Below are 22,440 nucleotides of genomic sequence, written 5' to 3'. Positions count from 1 at the left end.
TTTATTAGAGCTTTCTCAAATTTTTTAATATTGCTGTTTAAAAACTTGGAGATGGGGTGATATAAGCACCATGGCAGAGTGGGAAGACCTCTTTGTGTTTCCCCTTAAACAAAAAATCCTCTGCTCAACACACAAACACATATAAGACATCCAAGTGTCATTTCATCTAAAGGTACAAAACATAAGAATGAACAAAGAAGGCTGAACAAGGAAAAAATAGAGATGGTGGCCATTGATGCAATACAGATCATGCCACAATCCCAGATGATGCAATAGCCATGAAGGAATCTGGCTGCAGCTCTCACACCATGACCTTGGGAGTGGAGAGGGGAGAAGTAATGTAGCTTTCTGAAAAATCCAGCTCCCATTGCATGAAAACCCAGTGGCAGGGGTGGAGATGTGGCAGAATCATGGCTGCCAAAGCTTTTGGAGAGGTATTTTCGGCTATTACTGGCAGAACAGCAAATCCATGAGGAGCATCTACTAATGGTAGAGAGACAAAGCAGCTTGTCATGGCCATTGCAGGCCGAGTGGCAAGGCCACTTGAAGCAGTCATTGCTGGCAGAGAGTCAAGGCTACTTATGATGGCCATTGCTGGCAGAAAAGCAAAGCTGTGGGCTCACAATGGCCATTACTACTATAGAGATAAAGCTGTACTCTTGTGATTCCACCTTTCCATGCTCACCCCATTACAGTGGAACTTGGTTGAGGTAGCACCTGTTTGAGTCAGCAAACATGCCTTGGTTAGCAGTGTGGCTGGTGGCCACTGGTAACAAGGAGACAACACCTGGAGCTCACAGATCCAGAGTCCCATTATCCTCCATATCCCACAATGGGAGTGGTGCCTTGAGACTAAGGCAAACTGGATAGAAAGAGGATGCCCATCACACTGGGAAACATGGGATATTTTCCAAAACATAGGCAACATTACCCCACTGAGATTCTGGAGATGCCAGGGGTGAAGTTAAAACGAAACACAAGAACTGACTTTATTAGAAAAGAAATACAAAGATAATGGGAATATACCAGAAGAAGAGAGGGTGAATGAAACAGTGTATTTATAAAAATAATTAATGAGAACTCCCTAAAGCTATAGAAAGAGTTAGACATTCAAAATACAAGAAGCTAACAGAACACCTAGCTATTTCGACACCAAAAAAAAAAAAAAAAAAAAAATCTCCAAGACACATTATATTATAATTAAATATTAAATGTTAATGACAGAGAAAAAAATTATCAAGAAGCCAGAGTGGGGTGGAGAAATAACCTATGAAGGAAATACTATTAGATTAACATCAGATTTTTTTTTTTTTTTTTGTAAGAACTTTCCAAGCCAGGAGTGAGTGGAAGGAAATATTCAAAATGTTGAAAGAGAAAAATGACCAGACGAGAATAATATATCTAGCAAAGTTATCCTTTAGATGTAAAGGAGAAATAAAAAGTTTTCCCAGGAGAACAAAAGCAGAGAGAATTTATCAGCACAAGATTTTCATTACAAGATATATTGAAAGAGCTCTTCTACCCTCAACAAAAAGACAAAAGTATGCACATCTTTGAGTAAGATGATAGACAGAAGCAGAATAGTGCAACTCTACTTCCAAATAGAATATTAAACAATTAATTATATCATAATGGTTAAAAGGAAGAAAAATATTAAAAATATCTATATGATAATGAATGCACAACATAAAGAGGATAAGTTGTGACAACAAAAACATAAAAGAAGAGGAAAATGACCAAATGTGTATAGGTGAATGAATACAAGATGTATTCAGAAGAAGGACTGTTGTATGTATGAGACATTTTATACAAGCTTATTGATGACCACGAAACAAAATCCAGTGCTGAGACACAAAACATAAAAAAAGAAGAAACAGAAGAAGTATATTAAATCATCACATTAAAAGAACAGACAGAGAAACAAGGGGAAAGAAACAATGGGGATACGGAACAACCAGAAAACAAAAAATAAAACTGCTGTAGTAAGTCCCTATATATCAGTAATCACCCTAAATGAAAATGATCAAACTTACCAATCAAAAGGCACAGAGCAGCAGGATGGATTAAAAAACAAGACTCAACTATAAGTTGCTTTCTGGAAACTCAGCTCAGCTCCAAAGACAGGCATAATCTTTAAATGAACAAGTGAAAAATGATACTCCAAGCAATGGCGGCCAGAGTAAAGCAGATGCAGCTGTAGCTAGACAAAATAGATTTAAAATTTAAGAAAAAAAAAAGGTAACAAGGGCCAAAGATAGACATCGTACAGTAATAAAGGAGACGATTCATCAATAAGACATAACACTTATCAGTGTATATGCACCCAACATCAAAGCACCGAAATATATATAGCAATTACTAAGAAACCGAAAGGGAGAAACTGACCAATATATAATTATAGCAGGAGACTGAATATCCAACTTAAAGAGTAGTGGTTAAATCATCCTGACAGCATGTCAATAAGGAAATAAGGAAATATCAGCCTTAAATGACATATTAGACCAGATAGATTAATTAATATTATAGAGCTTTCCATCCCAAAATACAGAATACATATTTTTAAGTGCTCATGGAACATTCTCAAAGATAGAGTCTAAATTGGGGCACAAAACTAGTCTCAGTAAAAACAAGAAGATTGAAATTATACCAAGAATATTTCTGACCACAAAAGAATAAAACTGGAAATTAACTGCAAGAACAAAATGAGAAAACAAACACATATATGGAGATTAAACAACATGCTACTGAACAACTGCTGGGTCAGAAAGGGGAGGTGAAAAGAGACAAATGACATAAAACTATGACATACCAAAATCATTAGAATGTAGCAAAGTTAGTATTATAGAATTATAGACCTACCTAAAGAAAAAAAGAAAACTCGAATCTAGAATTACACCTAAAAATCTAGAAAAAAAGCTCAAAGTCATTAGAAGAAAGGAAATAATAAAAATTGGAGCAGAAATAAATCAAATAGAGAAAAAAATGGCATTTGGAAAAGTTAATAAAATGAACTGCTGTCTTTTGAAAAGATTTTAAAAAATAACAAACCTCTAGCTAGACTCAGTAAGGAAAAAAGAGAAGAATCAAACAAATAGAAGAAATGAAAGAAGTTACAAAAGATGCCACAAAAATCCAAAGGATTATACAAGAATGCTATAAAATATTACATGGCACCAAATTGTATAACCTAGAAGAAATAGACACATTCTTAGACATATACAACCTTCTTAGAATGAACTATGAAGATCTGAAAACCTAAATAGACCCATCACTATTAAGAAAGTTGAAACAGTCATTAGAAACCTCCCAAAAAAGAAAAGTCCAGGACCAGATGCATTCATTGGTGAATTCTACCAAACATTCAAACTAGATTTAATATCAATTCTTCTCAACCTCTTTAAAAATATTAAAAAGTAGGAAATACTTTTTAACTCATTTTATAAAGCCAACATTACACTGACATCAAAAATAAGTAAGGACATCACACACACACAAATACACGCGCACACACACACACACACACACAATACAGGTCAATATCTTTGATGACACAGATGCAAAAATCCAAAAACAAACAAAAATACCACTAGCAAATTGAATACAAGAACACATTAAAAGGATCATACGTTATGATAAAATAGGGTTCATTCCAGGAAAGCAAGGAGGGTGAAATCTACAAATCAATGTGATTGAGCACAGTGACAAAATAAAACATAAAAATCATGTGGTCATGAAAATCGGTGCAGAAAAAAAATGTATGACAAGTACAACCTCTATTTATAATAAAAACACTCAATAAAATCAGCATAGAAGGAAAATACCTGAGCATAATAAAGGCCATATATGACAGCTCCTCAGCTAACATACTCAATGGCAAATAAATAAATAAATAAATAAATAAATAAATAAATAAATAAATAAATAAAAGCTTTTTCTTTAAGATAAGAAACAAAATAAGAATGGCCATTTTTGTCTCTCTTATTTAAAATAGTACTGGAAATTCTAGCCTGAACAAGTAGGTGAGAAAAAGAAATAAAAGCAATCCAAACTGGAAAAGAAGATATAAAAGTCACAGATGTTCAAAGTTCACAAAGTTGCAAATGACTTTATTCTATGTATAGAAAACCCTAAAGACTTTACACACACACACACAATTAGTAACAATTAACAAATATATTAAAGTTGTAGGACATAAAATCGATATTCAAATATCTGTTGCATTTCTGTATTTTAACCATGAAATATCAGAATGAGAGAATGAGAAAACAATCCTGTTATAACTTCAACAACAACAAAAAAATGAAATACCTAGGAATAAACTTAACAAAGGAGATAAAGAACCAGTAGAGTGAAAACTGCAAGACATTGTTTAAGGGAATTGAGGAAGATATGAAATCGTGAAAAGATAAACTGTGTTCATGGATTGGAAGAATTAATATTGTTAAAATATCTGTATTATCTAAAGCAATCTACAAATTCAATTTGATCCCTATCAAAATCCCAGTGGCATTTTTCACAGACATAGAACAAAAAATACTTAAGTTTATATGGAACTACAAAAGACCACAAATAGCCAAAGCAATCCTGAGAAAAAAATCACACTCCATGATTTCAAAACTATACTACAAAGATACAATAGTCAAAACAGCATGGTAACAGACACACAGACCAAGGACAAAACCGAAAGCTCAGAAATAAACTCACACATATATAAACAACTAATTTTTGACAAAGGTGCCATGAATATATAATGGAGGGAAAAAATGTCTTTAGTAAATGGTGTTGGGAAAATTGGACAGCAGCATGCAAAAGAATAAAACTAGGCTACTATTTCTAGAACACAAAAATTAACTCAAAATGAAATAAAAACTTTAATGTAAGATCTGAAACAATAAAATATATACAAGAAAACTTAAGCACTCAGAGGGATTTTGGTGAACTTGACAGAAAGACAAGGAAAGTAGAAGCAAAAGTACATAAATGGGACTAAATCAAACTAAAACACTTCTGCATAGCAAAAGAAACCATCAACAACAAAAAAAGACAACTGAACAAATGGGAGAAAATATTTACAAATGACACCTCAATTAGGGGCTAATATCCAAAAACACATAAAGAACGCACACACATCCGCAACAACAAAGAAAACAATGTGATTAAAAAAAAAAAAAAAAAAGCAAAGGATCCAAATACATCTTTCCACGGAAGACATACAGAGGGTCAACAGATATATAAAATGATGTTAAAGATCACTATTCATTAGGAAAATGAAAATCAAAACCACAATGAAATACAACTTCACACCATTTAGAATGGCTATTTTAAAAAGAAAAAAAGACATAACAAGTGTTAAGGAGCGTGTGTGTGGAAAAAAAGAGAACCCTTATACACTGTTGGTAGGAATGTAAATTAGTACAGCCACTATGGAAAACGATATGAAGGTTTCTCAAAAAATTAAGAAAAGAATTACTATATCATCCAGCAATTCCCCTTCTGGGTACTTAACTCCCAAATATAAAAACACATATTATTAAATATATATGTACCCCTATGTTCATTGTAGCATTAGCTACAATAGCCAAGAAATGGAAACAATCTAAGTGTTTATTGATGGATGATTGGATAAAGAAGATACAATACATATATAATAGAATGCTACTCGGTCATAAAAAATGAAATGTTGCCATTTGCAGTAACGTAGACGGATCTTGAAAATATCGTTCTAAGTGAAAATATTCAGACAAAAATGAAGAAAACAACCAATTTCACTCATATGTAGAATAGAAAACAAAAAATAATAAAAAACAAAACAAACTCATAAATACAGACAACAGAATGGTGGTTACCAGAGGGGAAAGAGGGTGGGAGGAGATTAAAGTGGAAAAAGAGGATCAAATTACATGGTAAGGACAGAAATTAGATTTCAAGTGGGGAGCACAAATAGAGTACACAGATGTCAAATCACAAACTTTTGCACCTGAAAAGTATATAATGTTATTAACCAATGTTACTTTTATAAATTGAATTAAAAAAAAAAAAAAAAGCTGGTGATATGTTTTAGAGAATGCCCTGATTTGCTTTTAGGCTTTTATATTGACCATATGCTCTTCTCCAGATAGTCAGCTAGTTGCAACTTGTTTCTTGCCTTAAAGTATTGCTCAGAGTTTTTTTTTTTTCTCCATTGAGTTTTATGCTGACCACCATAAAATTATAGCACACCCTTCTTCTCAACACACCCTAACTTTACTCGTCCTGATGTATGGTTTCCATAACCTATCCCTTTCTAAACACTAAATTATTTATTTTTATTATTGTTTACTTCCATAATTACAATGTTGACTTTGAGGACATGTATATTTGTTTATTTGTTTTGGTTTGTTTAAGTTATTTAGTCCAAGTGTTTAGAATAGTTATTTGGATATTATAGATCTTAAGTAAATATTTGTTGGATGACTCTATATCATATGCATATAAAATTTACATATATGTGTATATAAATATATATATTATATACATATGTATACAAAATTTGTGTGTATATAAAATTTTTATATGTGCATGTATGCCTATACACCTCACACACATATATATAACACTTTGTTCTTTCACTTTTGAAAGAAATATATCAGAGAAAATAAATTCGGTTTATCCAACGGACCAAAATTTGCAGCTAGGATATAGAATCTCTTTCTGCCTACATCTGTGGAGTCATGAATTAAGAAAAAATATGTCTCACTTTTAATCTTCAGTTTTTGTATGTGTTATGCTCTATCTAGTACTCTACAGGGAAGGAAACACAAAGATCAGATACCTGAAAGTAAAATTTAAAAATCATCCTCTTGTTTTCAAATGTGAGTTTTCTCTTTTCTTCTTCCTTTCTCCTTGCTCATTGACAATCAATTAAAACAAACTGCAACCTTTATTCTACTTGTTAGATATGAGGAGGGGACCCCAAGCTTCAGTGATAGAAGACACTGATGAATTAAAAACAACACAAAGCCTTGGTCTGCTGATGAAACTTCTATGAGTTTAATACACCAAATAAGAATTGGTGAAACTACTAGAAGACAGCATATGAACCAGAAGCTGTGAAGAAACTGTTTTTCAGAACTCATACCATTAATAATGATGCTACTATGATTATAATCTTGATTTAGTTCATATATAAAAATAGTCCATGATAACATTGAACTAAATACTATGTGATCTGTATTCTAGATTATGGAGGAGAGACCTGGGCAGCGCTAGAAGAGGGGAGAGCAAGAGATTCTTTCTAAATTCTTAAACCCGAAGTCAACATGGGAAAACATTCAAATACAAAATGTTTCACCCTAAGTTGTCTGGACTCATACACTGAAAAGATCCACCTAAGCTTACCCCAGCCTGAAAGACCTTTATGCTTTAAATAAACTCACCAGCCCTATAGGGCACTCGAATGTGCTTTATTTGAGCTATGATTTAGAAATAAAGTAATTCACTTGAGATAGTGTTCAATGATTTATAGCTGTTTATAACTAGCAAAATGGATTGGACATTTTAGAATAATTCTTTTTTAAAAAACACTGGTAAACAGATATCTTTAACTGAAATTCTAGCTTTAATAGATAACAAAAAGAGCTTGAAAAACAGTTTAGGCAGAATAAATAGTGATATTTTGGCATGAATAAGGTCTTTCAGGCTCTCTGCCCCTGTTTAACCATACCTAGGATACTTTTGCTTTTCATGGCAACTTCTTTATCTTTTTCTCATGACCTACATATTCTTGGAAGCTCCAGATTGTCATTTCTTGTCCTATTTGCCTCAGTGACTTTCATAGGGTGTTAGCAGTGAAAGCAATTCAGAGAAAGTTGTTGCTATTTGTATACATGGATAATTTCTCAATTACATGTTTGTTAGTCAGGAGCTGAATAAAAATCGAATCCTGACTAGTCAAAATTGCAACAGAGCATTGTCAGACAATATTATTATTCTACTTTAAAGTGGTATATCATAAAAAATGGACCCTAATAAACATTTCTTTCATTTTTAAAAATAAACAAATATTAAGTATCTCAACAGAAACAAAACAGCAATTCCAAAGGGAACCTAGACCTACCCCATTCATCCTAATGATATATTTATTAAACACCTTAACCTCTGCCTACACCTGTAGTTTTGAATGCATTATCATTTTATGAATAATTTTAATCTACCAAAGTATTCCTAGTCATAAAAAAAAAAAACTCCAACAGGTTTTACTAAACTTTCCAAAGAAAGAAATTGATAAGAACAAGACTCAAAAATAGTTTTCTGTGAACTTTATAACCCAGAAATCGAAGATTGCATACTGGCTTTATATGGGTTAAATGTGATATTCAGAAGGTTTGTTCTTCCTTTGGTCATTTAAAAAAATAATTTTTGAATCAATATATTAAATTTGTTTGCTCTAAAATCTGGCCTAGTTTACTCAATCGTGATACCTGCCTGATTTGGTAAGCATTTGAGTTTGCAACTGTACCCCTAAACATTGTGATTAATCAATATCCCATTATATAAATACTTTTCATGGAAGTGTTGTTTATATGTACATGTAGATTTGAATATTTATCTATCTACTATCTATCTATCTATCTATCTATCTATCTATCTATCTATCTATCTATCTCTATTTCTATCTCTACCTCTACCTCTATCTCTATCTCTATCTCTATCTCTATCTCTATCTCTATCTCTATCTCTATCTCTATCTCTCTCTATATATATATATAGAGACATATATATATATATATATATATATATATATATAGAGAGAGAGAGAGAGAGAGAGAGAGAGAGACATATAGATACATAGATATATTTACGGAGAGAAAAGAAGGAAGGATGGAAGGAAGGAAGGAAGGAAGGAAGGGCAAAAGAAAGAAAAAATGAAAGAAAGAGAAAAAAGAGGTTATATATGTATTCTTCAAGGCATTTTATCTCAGTTTCTGATACCTGTGTTGTTTCAGGCTTGCCCCACTCTGACATGTGAAATTCCTTATCTTTCAGATGGAGTACCATTTACCTGGTGGATTGGGCGGTCCAAGGAAAGGCACCCTTATTGGGGAAGTGTTCCTCCTGGAGTTCAGCAATGTGAATGTGGCCTGGATGAGATTTGCCTGGACATTCGGCACTTTTGCAATTGTGACGCTGACAAGGATGAATGGTAATAGGAATCATGATCTTTCTGCAGTTGTGAAGAAAGCACATTAATTGATGCATAACGTTTCCTCCAAAAGAAAAGGACATGAATAAGAAAGTCAATACAAACTTGGGCTTCTTAAGAAATGTTTTCCCAAGTTTTTAACTTGGAAAATCATCAATTCTAGTGCTTTTAGGACTATTACTGAGGTTCGTAACATAAAGCATTTTGTCCCATCATCACTTCCATATATTCTGAACATTCTATTTTAAACAAACAAACAAACAAAAATGAAATGCAATATTTAGCTTTGTGATTTCATCTGTGTTCCTATAGTGTATGGAAAGTAGGTTTGGAGAGAGAGTGTGGAAAATAGGGATGTGGAATTTTATAGACTGCTTCTTCATTCTCCCATTTTCCCACTGATATTTCAGTTACCTGTCTACCTTATTACTGCCAACAAAAATATAGCAAAGAAAATTTATTAATGATCTATTTAATCTAACAACAACCTATTAAATCTTTATAATTTTTTTTTCATTTTTATATCTTAAATTTGAGGAATGTGGATTATAGAGAAATTAAATAATTTTCCAGAAGTCACACACATCTATTAAGGGACAGATCCAGAATTTGAACTCAGGTGTAGCTAAAACCAAAGTTTCTCTTTCTATCTTAAACCAAGTTACTTCTATCAGACACAACTTAGTTTTTAGTTGCCATGTCCATAACATCCCTTTCCCTTTGTTCTTGAGGTAAACTGCTCATTTTCACTGTATCGATTAAGAAAAAAATGCACAGAATACTTCCAAAGTTACTTTTGTTTTGACTGAACTTAAGGAATGCTTTGGTTTTGGCTATCTAATTTTGCTTGCTTCGTCAAATGCTGCTCAATATAATGAGGAATTCCTATGTTGGCTTGCTTTCAACCCAGTTGAAATTTATTTTAAGTACTTTTCCTTCACTGTTAAACAGCATGGACTATTTCAAATGAAGATGTAGGTTGAGTCGAAACTTCATTTTGGTAAGAAAAGGACCAGACATTTGGTTCCATGAGGTTCAACTAAATGGCTCACCCCTTCGGAATGCTACAGGGCTGCTTGAGCCCCAAACCAAATTACTTGGGTGACTTCACCGAACCTAGAAATCTTCACAAGTGTTAATTCAAATAAAGTTGACTGTAGATAGAACGGACTTCTCCATAGCATTGTGGATGCCTGCAAATTAAATATAACTCATTTCCCAAATGAAGACTATGTCTCTTCTAACATTATGTCCTTCCTGTACAGAAGAAGATCAGAGTTAGTTTGCTGAACAGGTAAATGCATAAGATTTTGAGGGAATAATGACCAATAATTGCATCCATAAGCTTAAGAGCTATACATGAAAGGGTTAGATGGTTGTATTTCCAGAAAAATATGAAAAGATGTCCAAAGTCCTCTGTAACCAGAAGCTTAAATTCTCTCTCTCTCCCCCTCCCATTCTCCCTCCCTCTCTTTTGATTAATTCTCATTCACTATGCATAGCGCTAGAAATTTATAGATGTATAGATTTGATAGGAACACCTTCCTTTCATTGTGTATAACCAAAAAGTTGATATCAAAGGAAGAATATACAGAGTTACTGAGAAGTATTCTCCTAATTACCTTCAATTCTCACTCCCTTTTTAACTGAATTCTTGATCTTTGCTTGAAGTTTAATTTTCTATGGTGTAGCCCTTTCATACTGATACAGCCCTTTCCATACTGCCTCTGTGCCTTTCCTTCCTAGAGAACAACTGAGAAGAGCTGAGCTTAAATAACTGAACACTGAGAGTCAGTGGGAGATAATAGCATCATATCACTTAAAAGGCCATTGTGTTTAAGCGCCTCCACAATCTCTTCTCTAGGACTTTCCACCGATCATCTCTTCTACTCAAATTGTGGCCTCTTACTCCTTCGACTTGCACACTAGTTTACTAAACTTTGAACCCCTCATATGTTGACTTAACTTTATTGTGTAGGCTATATTCAGGAAACTCTTCAAAACATTTGTCACATGTTTACTGAGTGCCTGCTTTGTACCAGTTAGGCAGTATATTGTGCAGAGAAAATCAAGAACATTATAATCCCTGACCCTGAGGAAATCACAGTACAGTGGAGAAGTAAAAGATAATTAGTTAGCAAAAATGGGCCAATGTGATGATTTTTGTAATAAAGGAAAACACAGATATGCCCAGACTATGCGTGCATATAAGGTGGGGATAGTTAGATTTCAAGGAATACTGGTGGCTAAGTTTTGAAGAACTAGAAGTTACCTAAAGTTAGTTTAGTACAGGTAGGTAGAATCTCCATGTGTTCTAAGTGGGAAAAATATAAAACTTAATACTTTCCTAGAACACAAACATATTGGTGTGGTCGTTGCACAGTTTTCATATGGGGAATTTACAAAAGATGAAGGCAAGAAAGAAAGGCAAGTCAGATAATAAAGTTCTTTGTATGTGAAATAACAATGAGCTAGATTTGCCATGAAGATTTCAGACACAGACTAGACATTCAGACCTAAAACATGGCAGAGCCTTGTGGAAATGCCCTCATTTTCTAATCTATTCAGCTGTGTTATTTACTATAGAAAGAAAAAGTACAAAACCTGACACAATTGTGAAATAGTTAATCATGTTAATAAACATTCTTTCAACTTTATTCTTGGTTAACATGTGATCAAGTTGGCTTTCCACATATTCCAAATTTTTTTTTTTTTTTTTTTTTTTTTATAATCATTCCACTTTAAGTGTCACTGGTCGTGATGCTCCTAAGAAACCCCAAATGTATTTACTTTGTAAAGTTTCCTCAAGTTTCTGTTCTTGGTAAAGTTAATTTGGGCTGCTATGGCATCTAGTAGATAGTAATTAAATATATTACAATTCTAGATAGTATTGTCATTTAAAAATTTTACCTAGCATACACTGAAGTGTTCTTATTATTTCATCTAGTATTTATCACATCTCATATAATCATCCCAACAACTCTGAGGTTGCTTTATTATCTCCTTTCCCCAGAGAAGGAAACTGAAGTCCTGAGATGATAAATGAATTGGTTAAGGTCACATGATTAAAAAAGCAGAGTTGGGTTCCACCTGTATCCAAGCATATGCTTTCTGACTACATCAAAGGAGCTACTAAGTTGGGATTTCGGTCATGGCAGCCAGTGAGGATACCAGAGACCTCTCCTAGGGCCTCTCAAATCTCATAATGGCAGTGCGTATCTTTCTTTTTGCTATGTCAGGCTCTTCAGGGAGTCTAACTTTTAGTAGTTAATAATACTTTCTTCTATTTCAATAAACCTCTATAACTGAATAACTTGCTTTCATATATTTCAATGAGACCCAAATAAATGAGAAAAATGAGTGTGTTGTGAGTATGGAAGAAAGTGAGACAGTTCATAAGATGGATATGGGTAGAGGGAGGAAAAAGAAGTCACTTAGTGAACACCAAAAACATACTTCTTTCTTAAAGTAAAGGGAAGCCACAGCTAGACATCTAAATCAGGTTACTATGAAGTCACTTCTCCAGAGATTTATATTTCAGCCAAAGAATTATGCAGAAAGAAACAAAAAGAAATAAGAAAACTTATAATGAATAACAGTTAGATAGTCAATGATTGTTTGCAAATGAACTTCTCTTCAATTTAGTGATTCAACCTACAGAAATTTTCCCTATCAGATGTTTTCTGACCAACTACTTCAGATGGATGGACTGCTGAGAGTAGGAAAGACAACGGGATAAATTCAGCATCGAGAGAGCACAGGAGAGTATTGGGCTGTGTGGCAAATGGAAAAAACAGTCCCTCATATAGAGAGATATTAAAAGAGATGCAAAAGATAGTTGTACAGGAATACAAAGGATGGATGGGGTGGCAAGTTGGTGTAGGAAGATAGATGGTCCAAAGTGTGCCTCTTGGTGATGACACATGGGCCACATGGGGGGTTTTCTCATCCGGACATCCAGGTAGTGTTAAAGTGAACTCTCTTGCTTAACAGCCAAAACTTCTGTTTATAAGAAAATACAGACATACTTATTTGATTTTAGGAACTCGGTTTTTTTGCCTTTTGTCCTTTCTGCACCCTTGTACAAAGTCATATGGTACAAAATAGGAAGAGAAATGCTATGAGGTTTAAGTTATAGTATAAGGATTAAACATTTTGCTGCAGATGAGTTTTCTCCTGGCTATCAAAAGCTAGTTTGAAGTTATCACTCTTCTTCAAAAGTTATCTTTCTATACATTTGCCTTTAGCTTTTGTCATAGGTAAATGCATGTCCAGTCCAGTGCTAGGACCTTAACCTCTGCAAAGGCTCTTCATTTCTTTTCCATGAGATTTAATGAGACAATTGCCTTTAGGAGGATGATGCTGGATATATACAAAGGGTATAGGGCTTTGCTGTTTTCTCACATAGGCTTTTCATTGCTTTCTCAGACCTCCTTTGATTTCCTCAAAAACTTCACCCCTTAGATTTCTAGACTCGATACAGTGAAGGTGCCTCGTGCTTGGTAATATCCTAGATGAGGCAGAAATCCTGAATCCTGAGAGAAAGGAAAGGATCACCTCAGTACACACTAATGCTTTTACCTCATTAAAAATAATATCATACAATTTCTGCTTGTTGAATTTTATTATGCTTACATCTGTTTATGAGCTATTCCATTGCTTATTGAGTTTTGAAAGTGCCTTTGTCCCAAGTAGGCAGAAATTATGAAGGGTTTATTTAGGTTTTTACTCAGTCAGTCCTTGAATTTTCACATGCATCTAGCATTATAATCAGGGCCTGCACCTTGTGTTGGAGAGCAGTATGCTTGGCACATCATGTGTGTTAACTGTTGAGTGAATTAAAAAAATAATAATAATAATTAATGGAGTTATTTCCTTTTTTTTCCATCCTCTTTTCCCAGATAAATGTGTTTTCCATTTGGTAGTTATACTCTGCTTTTTCATTCCTTATATTTTCACTTTTTAAAATACATATCCTGAGGCAACTTGATACTGGCTTGTTTACACTAATGATCCCAGGACTGGATTTTAGATTGTTTTTAGACAAAATGTTTGTGGTGTATATGATTGGAATAGAAGATATCAAACATTCAAGAAAAGAAGAAACAAAACAAAAATAGAGAAAATAAATTTATAACCTGAAGGTGATCATTCAAAACCAACATTGCACATGATTATCTTACAGGATTCTAAATGAAATAAAATGGTTGATATTTTGCCAAGGGTAAAATTAAGGAATTTGTTTTCTAGGTTTTTTTTTTTTTCTTTTTAAATGATACCGCCAACTTCTCATCTACTGGGAAAATAATGAATATAAATAATTTAAGACCTATTGGTTCTAGAAAAAAATAATATAGCTATAAAACACTCCTTTTTATATTTATAGGAAATAAAGATGTAGGCTGAGGCTGCTATTTTATTAGTTATCTGTCAAGTTGTACAAATATACTATCTTTAAATTATCTGTGGAGTCACATTCCTTGGGTAATTGCAAAATTATGAGTATCAATATTAAGAGTTTGCATTTATATAGTATATTTAGACAACGTTTTGATTTGGACTATTATTGTTTACCAAAATATTATAATTCAACTTAAAAATGCAATGAGAGTTTGGCTTCTATTTTAATTTTCCTAGTTTACTCTAAGAGTATGGCATTTTTCACCTAATAGTAGCAAACTGCTCAACAAGTTGGCGTATAATTGTTAGTGTTGATCTACCCAATTTAGGTGTTTATATTTAACAATGCATAAAAGACATGTTTTTTCTTGTGTGTGTTTTTTGTTAATTTTAGAAGTTTTTATTAAATATACACATCTTATATTTTACTGTAAAAATTTAAATATTTTAGATAATTTAATATAAAAAGTAGAAGCCCCTCCAACCCATCTAATTGAAATTCTTTCACTTCTGGCCCATTTGTAAAATCTGACAATTAATAGTTGGGCATGTAGGGTACTTCTACATATAAATATCTTACTATGCATATACCATATTTATTAAGATGTAAGTTTGTTTGTTTTTTACTAAATGTTAAGCATTTTTTCCTGCCACTTGCTTTTCCCACATAAAGTATGCCTCAGAGGGCTTTCACTTAGTATCATTAAATAAGCATGAAAATGCATCCTATTTATTTTAATGGCTAAAAAGTATCCTACAGTATAGTTTTATCTTTACATATTTTACCATTCCTTTATAATAAAACATTTATTCATAAGTAATTTTTCGCTATTAGAAAAATGCTATAATCAATATTTCTGAATATTGATTTATGTTTTTTTCTACTTTTAAAATTATTGTTTTCATTACATAGATTCCTAGCTTAGAATTGTTAAGTTAGTCACTTTTCTTTTTTGATAGATGCGGCCAAATTGCTGAAGAGACTTAGGACTTTATACAGACTATAAAAGAGTCAGTTCAGAACTTGCCACCCTGACTTGGAAGAAATGATGCTCTCCCTGGGGTGGTAGCTTCACCAGAGGGATATGCAGAACTCGCTACAGTTAAGACATGGCCACACAGGGAGATGTTAGTTACAACCTCTTTTTGCTCAGAACTTGCTGGAGTCCTGAGCCAGGTGTAGAGAGTTCCAATGGGGGCCTGGTGATGCTGTGTTCCTCCTAACTTTCTCTCTCTGTGTTGCCATTTCTACTATGTCTGGTGCTGCTTCCAAGGTCTATTTAACACTCTCAGCTAACTGTAAATAATTCTTAGTGTCTCTTCATTTGTCTCAAAGCACAGAGTCTTAATCATTAAGAAGAAGAAGGGAGAGGAAGAAGAACAGGAGGGGAGGAGGGGGAAAAATAGTTCTATCTCCTTTGCAAATATGTCATATAGGATTTTAGTGAAAATATTATAAACTAATACATTTAATACACTTAGAACACACAGAATTGTAACTATGCTGGCAGTACTCTCATTTTCTGAATGTAAGATTTTATCTATAAGTGATATTTTATTATGTAATAGGATGATCAAATCTTTAATTTGTCACTTATTAACTATTCAGCCTAAATCACTTATCCTTCCAGTACATATATCTATCAGGAGTACTGGCTGAGTTAACAATAATTTGTGCATCTAGCAACTGTGCCAGGTATTTGGTTATTAAAAACATGTTAGTCATCAATTTTAATACTCCTTCTATTTTTAAATTATCTTAAATAAACTATGAGTCACCATTTATTTCTAGAAGTTAAAACAATGTCTAAGAAACGTATATATATACATGTGTGCAATAACATAAGGGATTTAACTAGCACACCACAACAATCGAATATATCATTCAGCCATCAAACTCTAGGTTAAAAGAGGAAAAAACGCTGAAGCCTCCTCTCCCCAAAACAGAGCTGCCCTCTGGAAGTTCACTAGTAAAATTTGCCATGTAATGGGTGGGTTTGCCCACAACAAAAACAGGCTAGGAGATTGCTCGTAAATGTGTAACTGAAGAGTTTGTAGACTCCTATAGGCCCTGTCAAGGTGACCCTCTGCAATCTTAGAAAACACAAGACTGGAAAATGATTGCCAATTAATAAACTGAAACCTAATCAATTGAATCGTATCTTGTATGGAGGAAGCTTTTATGAATGGAATGGGGATGGCCAGTCAGAGACCCAGGAGTACAGCTCAAGGACTCAGAGCCTGGTGCTATTTCTCCAACACTGCCCTGAGATGTAGATTAAATGTGAGAAATGACAGCTTCCACTCCCACTCACGAGAGAGCCGCGCTCAGTGGGACCAAAACTAGGTAGGCCTGAAGAACAGGAGAGCATGGTGGTTGCATCAAAGGCTTTGCCATTCAAATCCTGGCCTCTCCGTTTGCAAATGATGTACACTTAGAAGTTTAGTTACTGCTCTAAACTTCAGATTTCTCTCCTGTTCTAGGCAGGTAATGATTATAACATCATAGGGTTGCTCTGAGAATTAAATGAGATAAGGTATAAAACTATCTTTATGTTCCCACGGCCAGGAAAAAGTAACAGGCAGTTCCTATGCTCGACTCCATTGATATGAGGTGCTCAGTTGAACCACAGAGCCGTCGGTAGGTTCTAGAAATAATGACTCCAAACTTGAGCAGTGCCTCTAACTTATGGGCTGTTTTCTGTAGAACAAACTTCTCTCCATAAAGGACAATTTGAGGATTTAAATAACATTTTATTGTTCATTCTATTATGTTAGTTACTTTGGAATTTGGTCTCTACCTGTAAGAAATAGAGACCTCTTCAAAGATTTTAAGCAATAGAATATGAATCCTGGTTTGCATGTGTAGGTATGTTTCTGGAAGTAGTGTGGAGAAGAATGAGAGAAAGGAAGCAAGCAGAAAGATTAGCAGCAGGGAGCTGTTTTAAGTAACCAGTGGCAAGGCCCAGGCAGAGACCCTGAGACCTCCAAATAAAACCATAGGAAGAAGGAGGAAGACAGGGCAGTTGAACTGAGAGACATAAAGAAGGTAATAGGGGTGAAAGTTGTTGATCAAGAATGAGAAAGGAAGTGAGGAAAATGAGAGATGAAGTCCTGTATGGGTGTGAACTGAGCAACTGGGGGCAAGGGGCCAGGTCATTCACGGAATTAAGTAACACAGCCAAGTAGGACAGTTAATTCTTGGGAAAAGTGACAGGTGGAGATGGTTTGGGCATATAAGTTAGAGATGGCTACAGTTAACATACAAAGGAGAGGTTTAGTTTAAAAATATGTGTGTGTGTGTGTGTGTGTGTGTGTAGTCAAAATTTACCCAATATTATTTTATTATTAATAAATAGAGGAAGCTTCTTTTCTATTACAAACCCACATTTTTTTTTTCGTTGTGTTTGTGTAACAGAAAAGAAGGCAACACTGTGAAATGCTACAACAAAGTGGAGTAAGTTGGGGGCTGACATAGTCCATGGAAATTAGCAATTTAGTGGAAGAAAGTTCCATGGAATGAAGCTAGAAAAGGCTGATTGTGGTACTCAGAGAAGGAAAAGAGAAAGGAGCAGGATGAGAGAGGAGAAAGAACAAGGACAATTCTGTGAAGAACTTTCTCGGCACTACTGAATGCTTTCTTTCACATCCGGAACATGTTAATAAAATTACTCCTCTAGAGGCTTCACCTATATCACTTGTATACCCATAAAATCTTGAGGGTCATTTTAGGTTTTTAATAATAAAATAATATTGAATAAATTTTGACTATTCATATAATGTGACTTAGTTTTGTATTTTCAAATGTACTTGTAAACCCTATGATTTAGAGTTTCTAGAACATTTAGATAAGAAATATAGTTTCTGAAATTTTTAAATTTATGCCAGAATTGTCTTGTTTTGCTAAGACTGTAAACAAAACTGCAGCTATGTTCTGGTCAGTGTGGGGCAGGGCTGAATAGATATTATCTCCAGGTGTGGGCTTGTATATGCAACCACAGTTAATGCTTGCATTTGTTTTGTGGGCAGCGGAGTGACCCCTTAGCTCATTTTGAGCCCCTTGTCATCTAATCTCTTAGGTCTTTTTTATCTAGAAATCCTCAGAAGGAAAACAAAAGGGAAATAATTGCCTTAACCAAAGTTAGGACAGAATTATTGGCAAACACCATCGACAGTACTTTAGACTTTCAGAGTTGCCTGTGGGCATCTTACCAGTCATTTTCCCTTTGCAACCACAGGAAATGGTGTGTGTATGGGGGGCGGGGGGTGGTAGATAATGTCGCCCACTAAAAAGAAAGGTGTACAGAGTATCTTGAGACTAATCCACACAGAGCCACACAGGGGCTTGAAAGGGAGTTGAAATCTGGAATTCTTTGCATAATTTTCTAGGTTTTGCTACCTTATACATAATGTTTTGTTACTTCTGAGTTACTAAAAACAAAAATATAAAAAGAGGAACAAAATCTCTTTATAGGCTAAGTCACCCAAATAACTCTACTAATGGAAGCTTATAGAGCAGCAGTTAACTAAAATTGGTTAATGAAAGCAAATAGAAGCATGTGACACTAACAAAATCTGAGGTTCCTGTTATGTTCTGTAATTCTGAATTTGGTAAAATCCCGATTCAGATAGTAAACTGAGAGGAGACCACATCGACTAACTCTGTCCATACTTTTGCTCTTGAGAATATTTTTCTCAAGACATTTTCTTAATGAACATGTATTTTCATGTCACTTGAGGACTACAGCTATTCCTTGTGCCCTTAGAGCCTCCATAAGCTGAAACCTCTGGCTGGCCTGTTCATTTCTTCATTCATCATTCATCCACAGAAGGCTCCCTTTCTTATTTTCATTTTAAAAATTATTTGTCTTCCACATTTTAATTTCAAACTTTACTAGAAATTTCAACAACTATTTATTGAGTCCTTATTATAAAATAGTCAGTGTGTTAACTGTTTTATATACATTGTCTTCTTTAATTTTTACAACAGTATCAAATTAGTTTTATTATACCCATCTAAGAGATAAGGAAACTGTGGCCCAGAGGGACCTCACTGATATCATACTACAGGGCTGTTGGGGCACACTGATTCATCCCCCGCCAGTCTGATTCAAATGGCTAAAATCCACCACCACCACCCACCCACCAAATATTTTACCCATTAATGCTTTGAAAGGTTCGAATCATACTTATCACTCACAAATTAAATTAAATCCAATCTCATTCTTGGTGTGACCTTAGGAGCATGAATAAATATTCAAAGTCCCCTTAATGCCTAGGTTGTCCGTAAGCTGAACACATATCTCACCTGCTTTTCATTGGCCAGTACAGTGTTGGTTTCCACTACATATTTTTTTTTTTAAAGAATTTTAAATCTATTGTCATGATTTAAAAATTGAGACATTTTACATTAACATCCCAGGCTAGGCTAGCCCACTGGTCTTATATTCATAAATAGTATAATTACCTGTTATTAACATATCACTGTCTCCTTTAAGCAGTCTTCCTATTTCTCTCTTTTTCCTCCTGACTGTGAAGCTGTGTATCGGGTTCTATTTATTGTCTAAAAGAGAACCAGCTTCACTCATTTTTATTCCTTTCCCTGTCCTTGTAGGCTTTTGAGTTTGTTTCAATCCCATTAAACAATTTCAAAGAGCAATTTCATTTATTTTGTTAGTTTTGAAATAAGAAGTATTTTTTGGTAATGTAATTGTTCCATCAAACTAAATATGCAGGGTTTTTTTTTCTTTTATTTGGAAAAGAGATTGCTATTTTTAGAGTGCTATTTGGATATTCTAACACTTTGATACAAGTACATCAAATTGGAGACAAGATGACATAATGTGTAAGGGGTGCAATAGTTAGCATTGACTGGTAAACTTCAGAATCTATCATTTCACCTTGAAAATGAAAATGTAGAGAAGTGAATCCTGTAGAAATACATAGTTAGGTAAGAAGAGAATTAAGGTTTGGTTTATTCCACTTTGACTACTTGAAATTTGCTTTTAAATCTCTTCCTAAAAAGTTATTGAAATGTGAAGACTCAAAATTTATTCTGTCTGTGTAACATTCAGAGATGTGCTTTCAAATCGAAACAAGAGTCTTAGTCCAGATTAGAACTAAAATGAGGGTTACTACTACCATTTTGCAGCATTTACCCTAGAACAGACACCATGCTATACAATCTCATTTAATCCTATGTTTACCTCTGTGATATAGACATTATTTTCATTTTAAAATTATGGATACTATGGAGTCTCAGAAATGAAGAGATTTGCCCAAGCTAACACAGATAGGAACTGGGGACCCAAGATTCCAGAACAAATCTGTCTGCTTCTAAAGTTATATCCTTAAAGTACCTTTATCACACTACTGGATTCCTGTCATGCTTCCTTAATTAAAACTTTGGAATATTTTTCTTGTCTCTAAACTCAGAATTGTAAATGAGTTGTAGATGATAATGAAATATAATGTTTGTTTTGAGTGCTTTGTTGACTTCTTTGTGAATACAGAGAACCAATATGAATCTGCTACTTCATGTTCTTTTTTTCAAATTGCTGACTTTGCCCTGAATATTGGAGCTCTGTCTCTCAATTACCACATATTGGCAAAATAATCCATCCCAAGCTTAATTGAGGCTGTGTAGGTGAGGAGTCCAGCCTACTTGTGTGTGTTTCTCAGCCTGCCTCATATGATTCAGTTCAGCTCAGATTGACATGTATTTATGACATACTTATTAAATTTAGACATGGGATAGATACAATGTATGTGACTAGGCCCCTGTTGCCATGCAACCTTAAGCTAGTGGGAATAATGGTACCTGCTGCATGGAGATGTCATGTGGGGAAAATATATTTAACCCTTAATATGTTGCTGTTTCAAAATATTTATTAATTCAATGCCAGTTTCTTACTTACATTTTTTTACTCTCAGTTAAATGGCTTGTTCTTATCAGGAGTCCAAAATCACAATTTAAAAAGAGAGAAAAATCAATAGCTTAATCCTACTTATTTTTTAATTTTTTGTCAAAGAGTGACTAGTCAGTTTCCTATTTGCATAATTAACAAAAACAAAGCCAGAGTGCTTAACTACCAAGATCTTTAAAACCGAGCAAAATGAAAAGCAACAAACCAGTAACTGTAAAGACTTTTTTCTACCGAGAGTTAAAAGATGATAAGAATCATTCTAAGCTGACTAATAACTTTGGCAGGCAGCTAAAACAAGTTCTTGGAGTAATTTTATATGGGATTTGTAATGTCTGTTTCAAGTTAGCTAATCTCTTTATGGTAAGGGAGGCAATGTTTAGTGTCCCATCACACTGCATCGGGCAGGTGTGTGCTCTTAGCCACAAGCAGCAGCAAGCTTTGCAAACTGTTTCTCGAAGGACTTAAGGAAGATATAAAAAACTTGTTTTTGGAAGCTCTCAATGGATTTTGTAATTGACATTCCAGCCTTTCACTTACACTTATGAGATGAAAAGCCCTTTGTTATCCCCCTCCCTGCCCCAACTCTGCCAAAACCACTCCAATCACTTGAAAAAAAAAGTCTTGGTAAAGAGTTTCTTGAGTATCCACATTCTCCTCTTCTTTTTTTGTTTGTTTGTTTGTTTGTTTGTTTTTTGTTTTGTTTTGTTTGTTTTGTTTTGTTTTGTTTTGTTTTTGAATTTATGTTTTGCAGGACAAATGATACTGGCTTTCTTTCATTCAAAGACCACTTGCCTGTCACTCAGATAGTTATCACTGATACTAACAGATCAAACTCAGAAGCTGCTTGGAGAATTGGTCCATTGCGTTGCTATGGTGACCGTGAGTACTAATCGAAAGAAGCTTTCTCCCTGCATTACATAAGCACAAGGTGTT

The 22,440-nt window shown here is 34.2% G+C and overlaps 1 protein-coding gene across 3 annotated transcripts in view; it reads left to right on the top strand.

The window, feature by feature from the left end:
* CNTNAP5 (contactin associated protein family member 5) overlaps positions 1 to 22,440 on the top strand; it is a 723,905-nt gene that overhangs the window by 579,511 nt on the left and 121,954 nt on the right. For all 3 annotated transcript variants that reach the window (XM_016161356.2, XM_016161355.2, XM_016161357.2), the window contains exons 14-15: positions 9,025 to 9,181; positions 22,259 to 22,386. In XM_016161356.2, the coding sequence (XP_016016842.2) occupies positions 9,025 to 9,181; positions 22,259 to 22,386 (285 nt within the window). The remainder of the gene's footprint in view (positions 1 to 9,024; positions 9,182 to 22,258; positions 22,387 to 22,440) is intronic.

This window comes from Rousettus aegyptiacus, unplaced genomic scaffold, assembly GCF_014176215.1.
Source record: "Rousettus aegyptiacus isolate mRouAeg1 unplaced genomic scaffold, mRouAeg1.p scaffold_m13_p_2, whole genome shotgun sequence".
Classification (NCBI taxonomy): domain Eukaryota; kingdom Metazoa; phylum Chordata; class Mammalia; order Chiroptera; family Pteropodidae; genus Rousettus; species Rousettus aegyptiacus.
The sequence above is the reverse complement of the archived record's forward strand: the minus strand, read 5'-3'. Positions and strand labels throughout refer to the sequence as shown.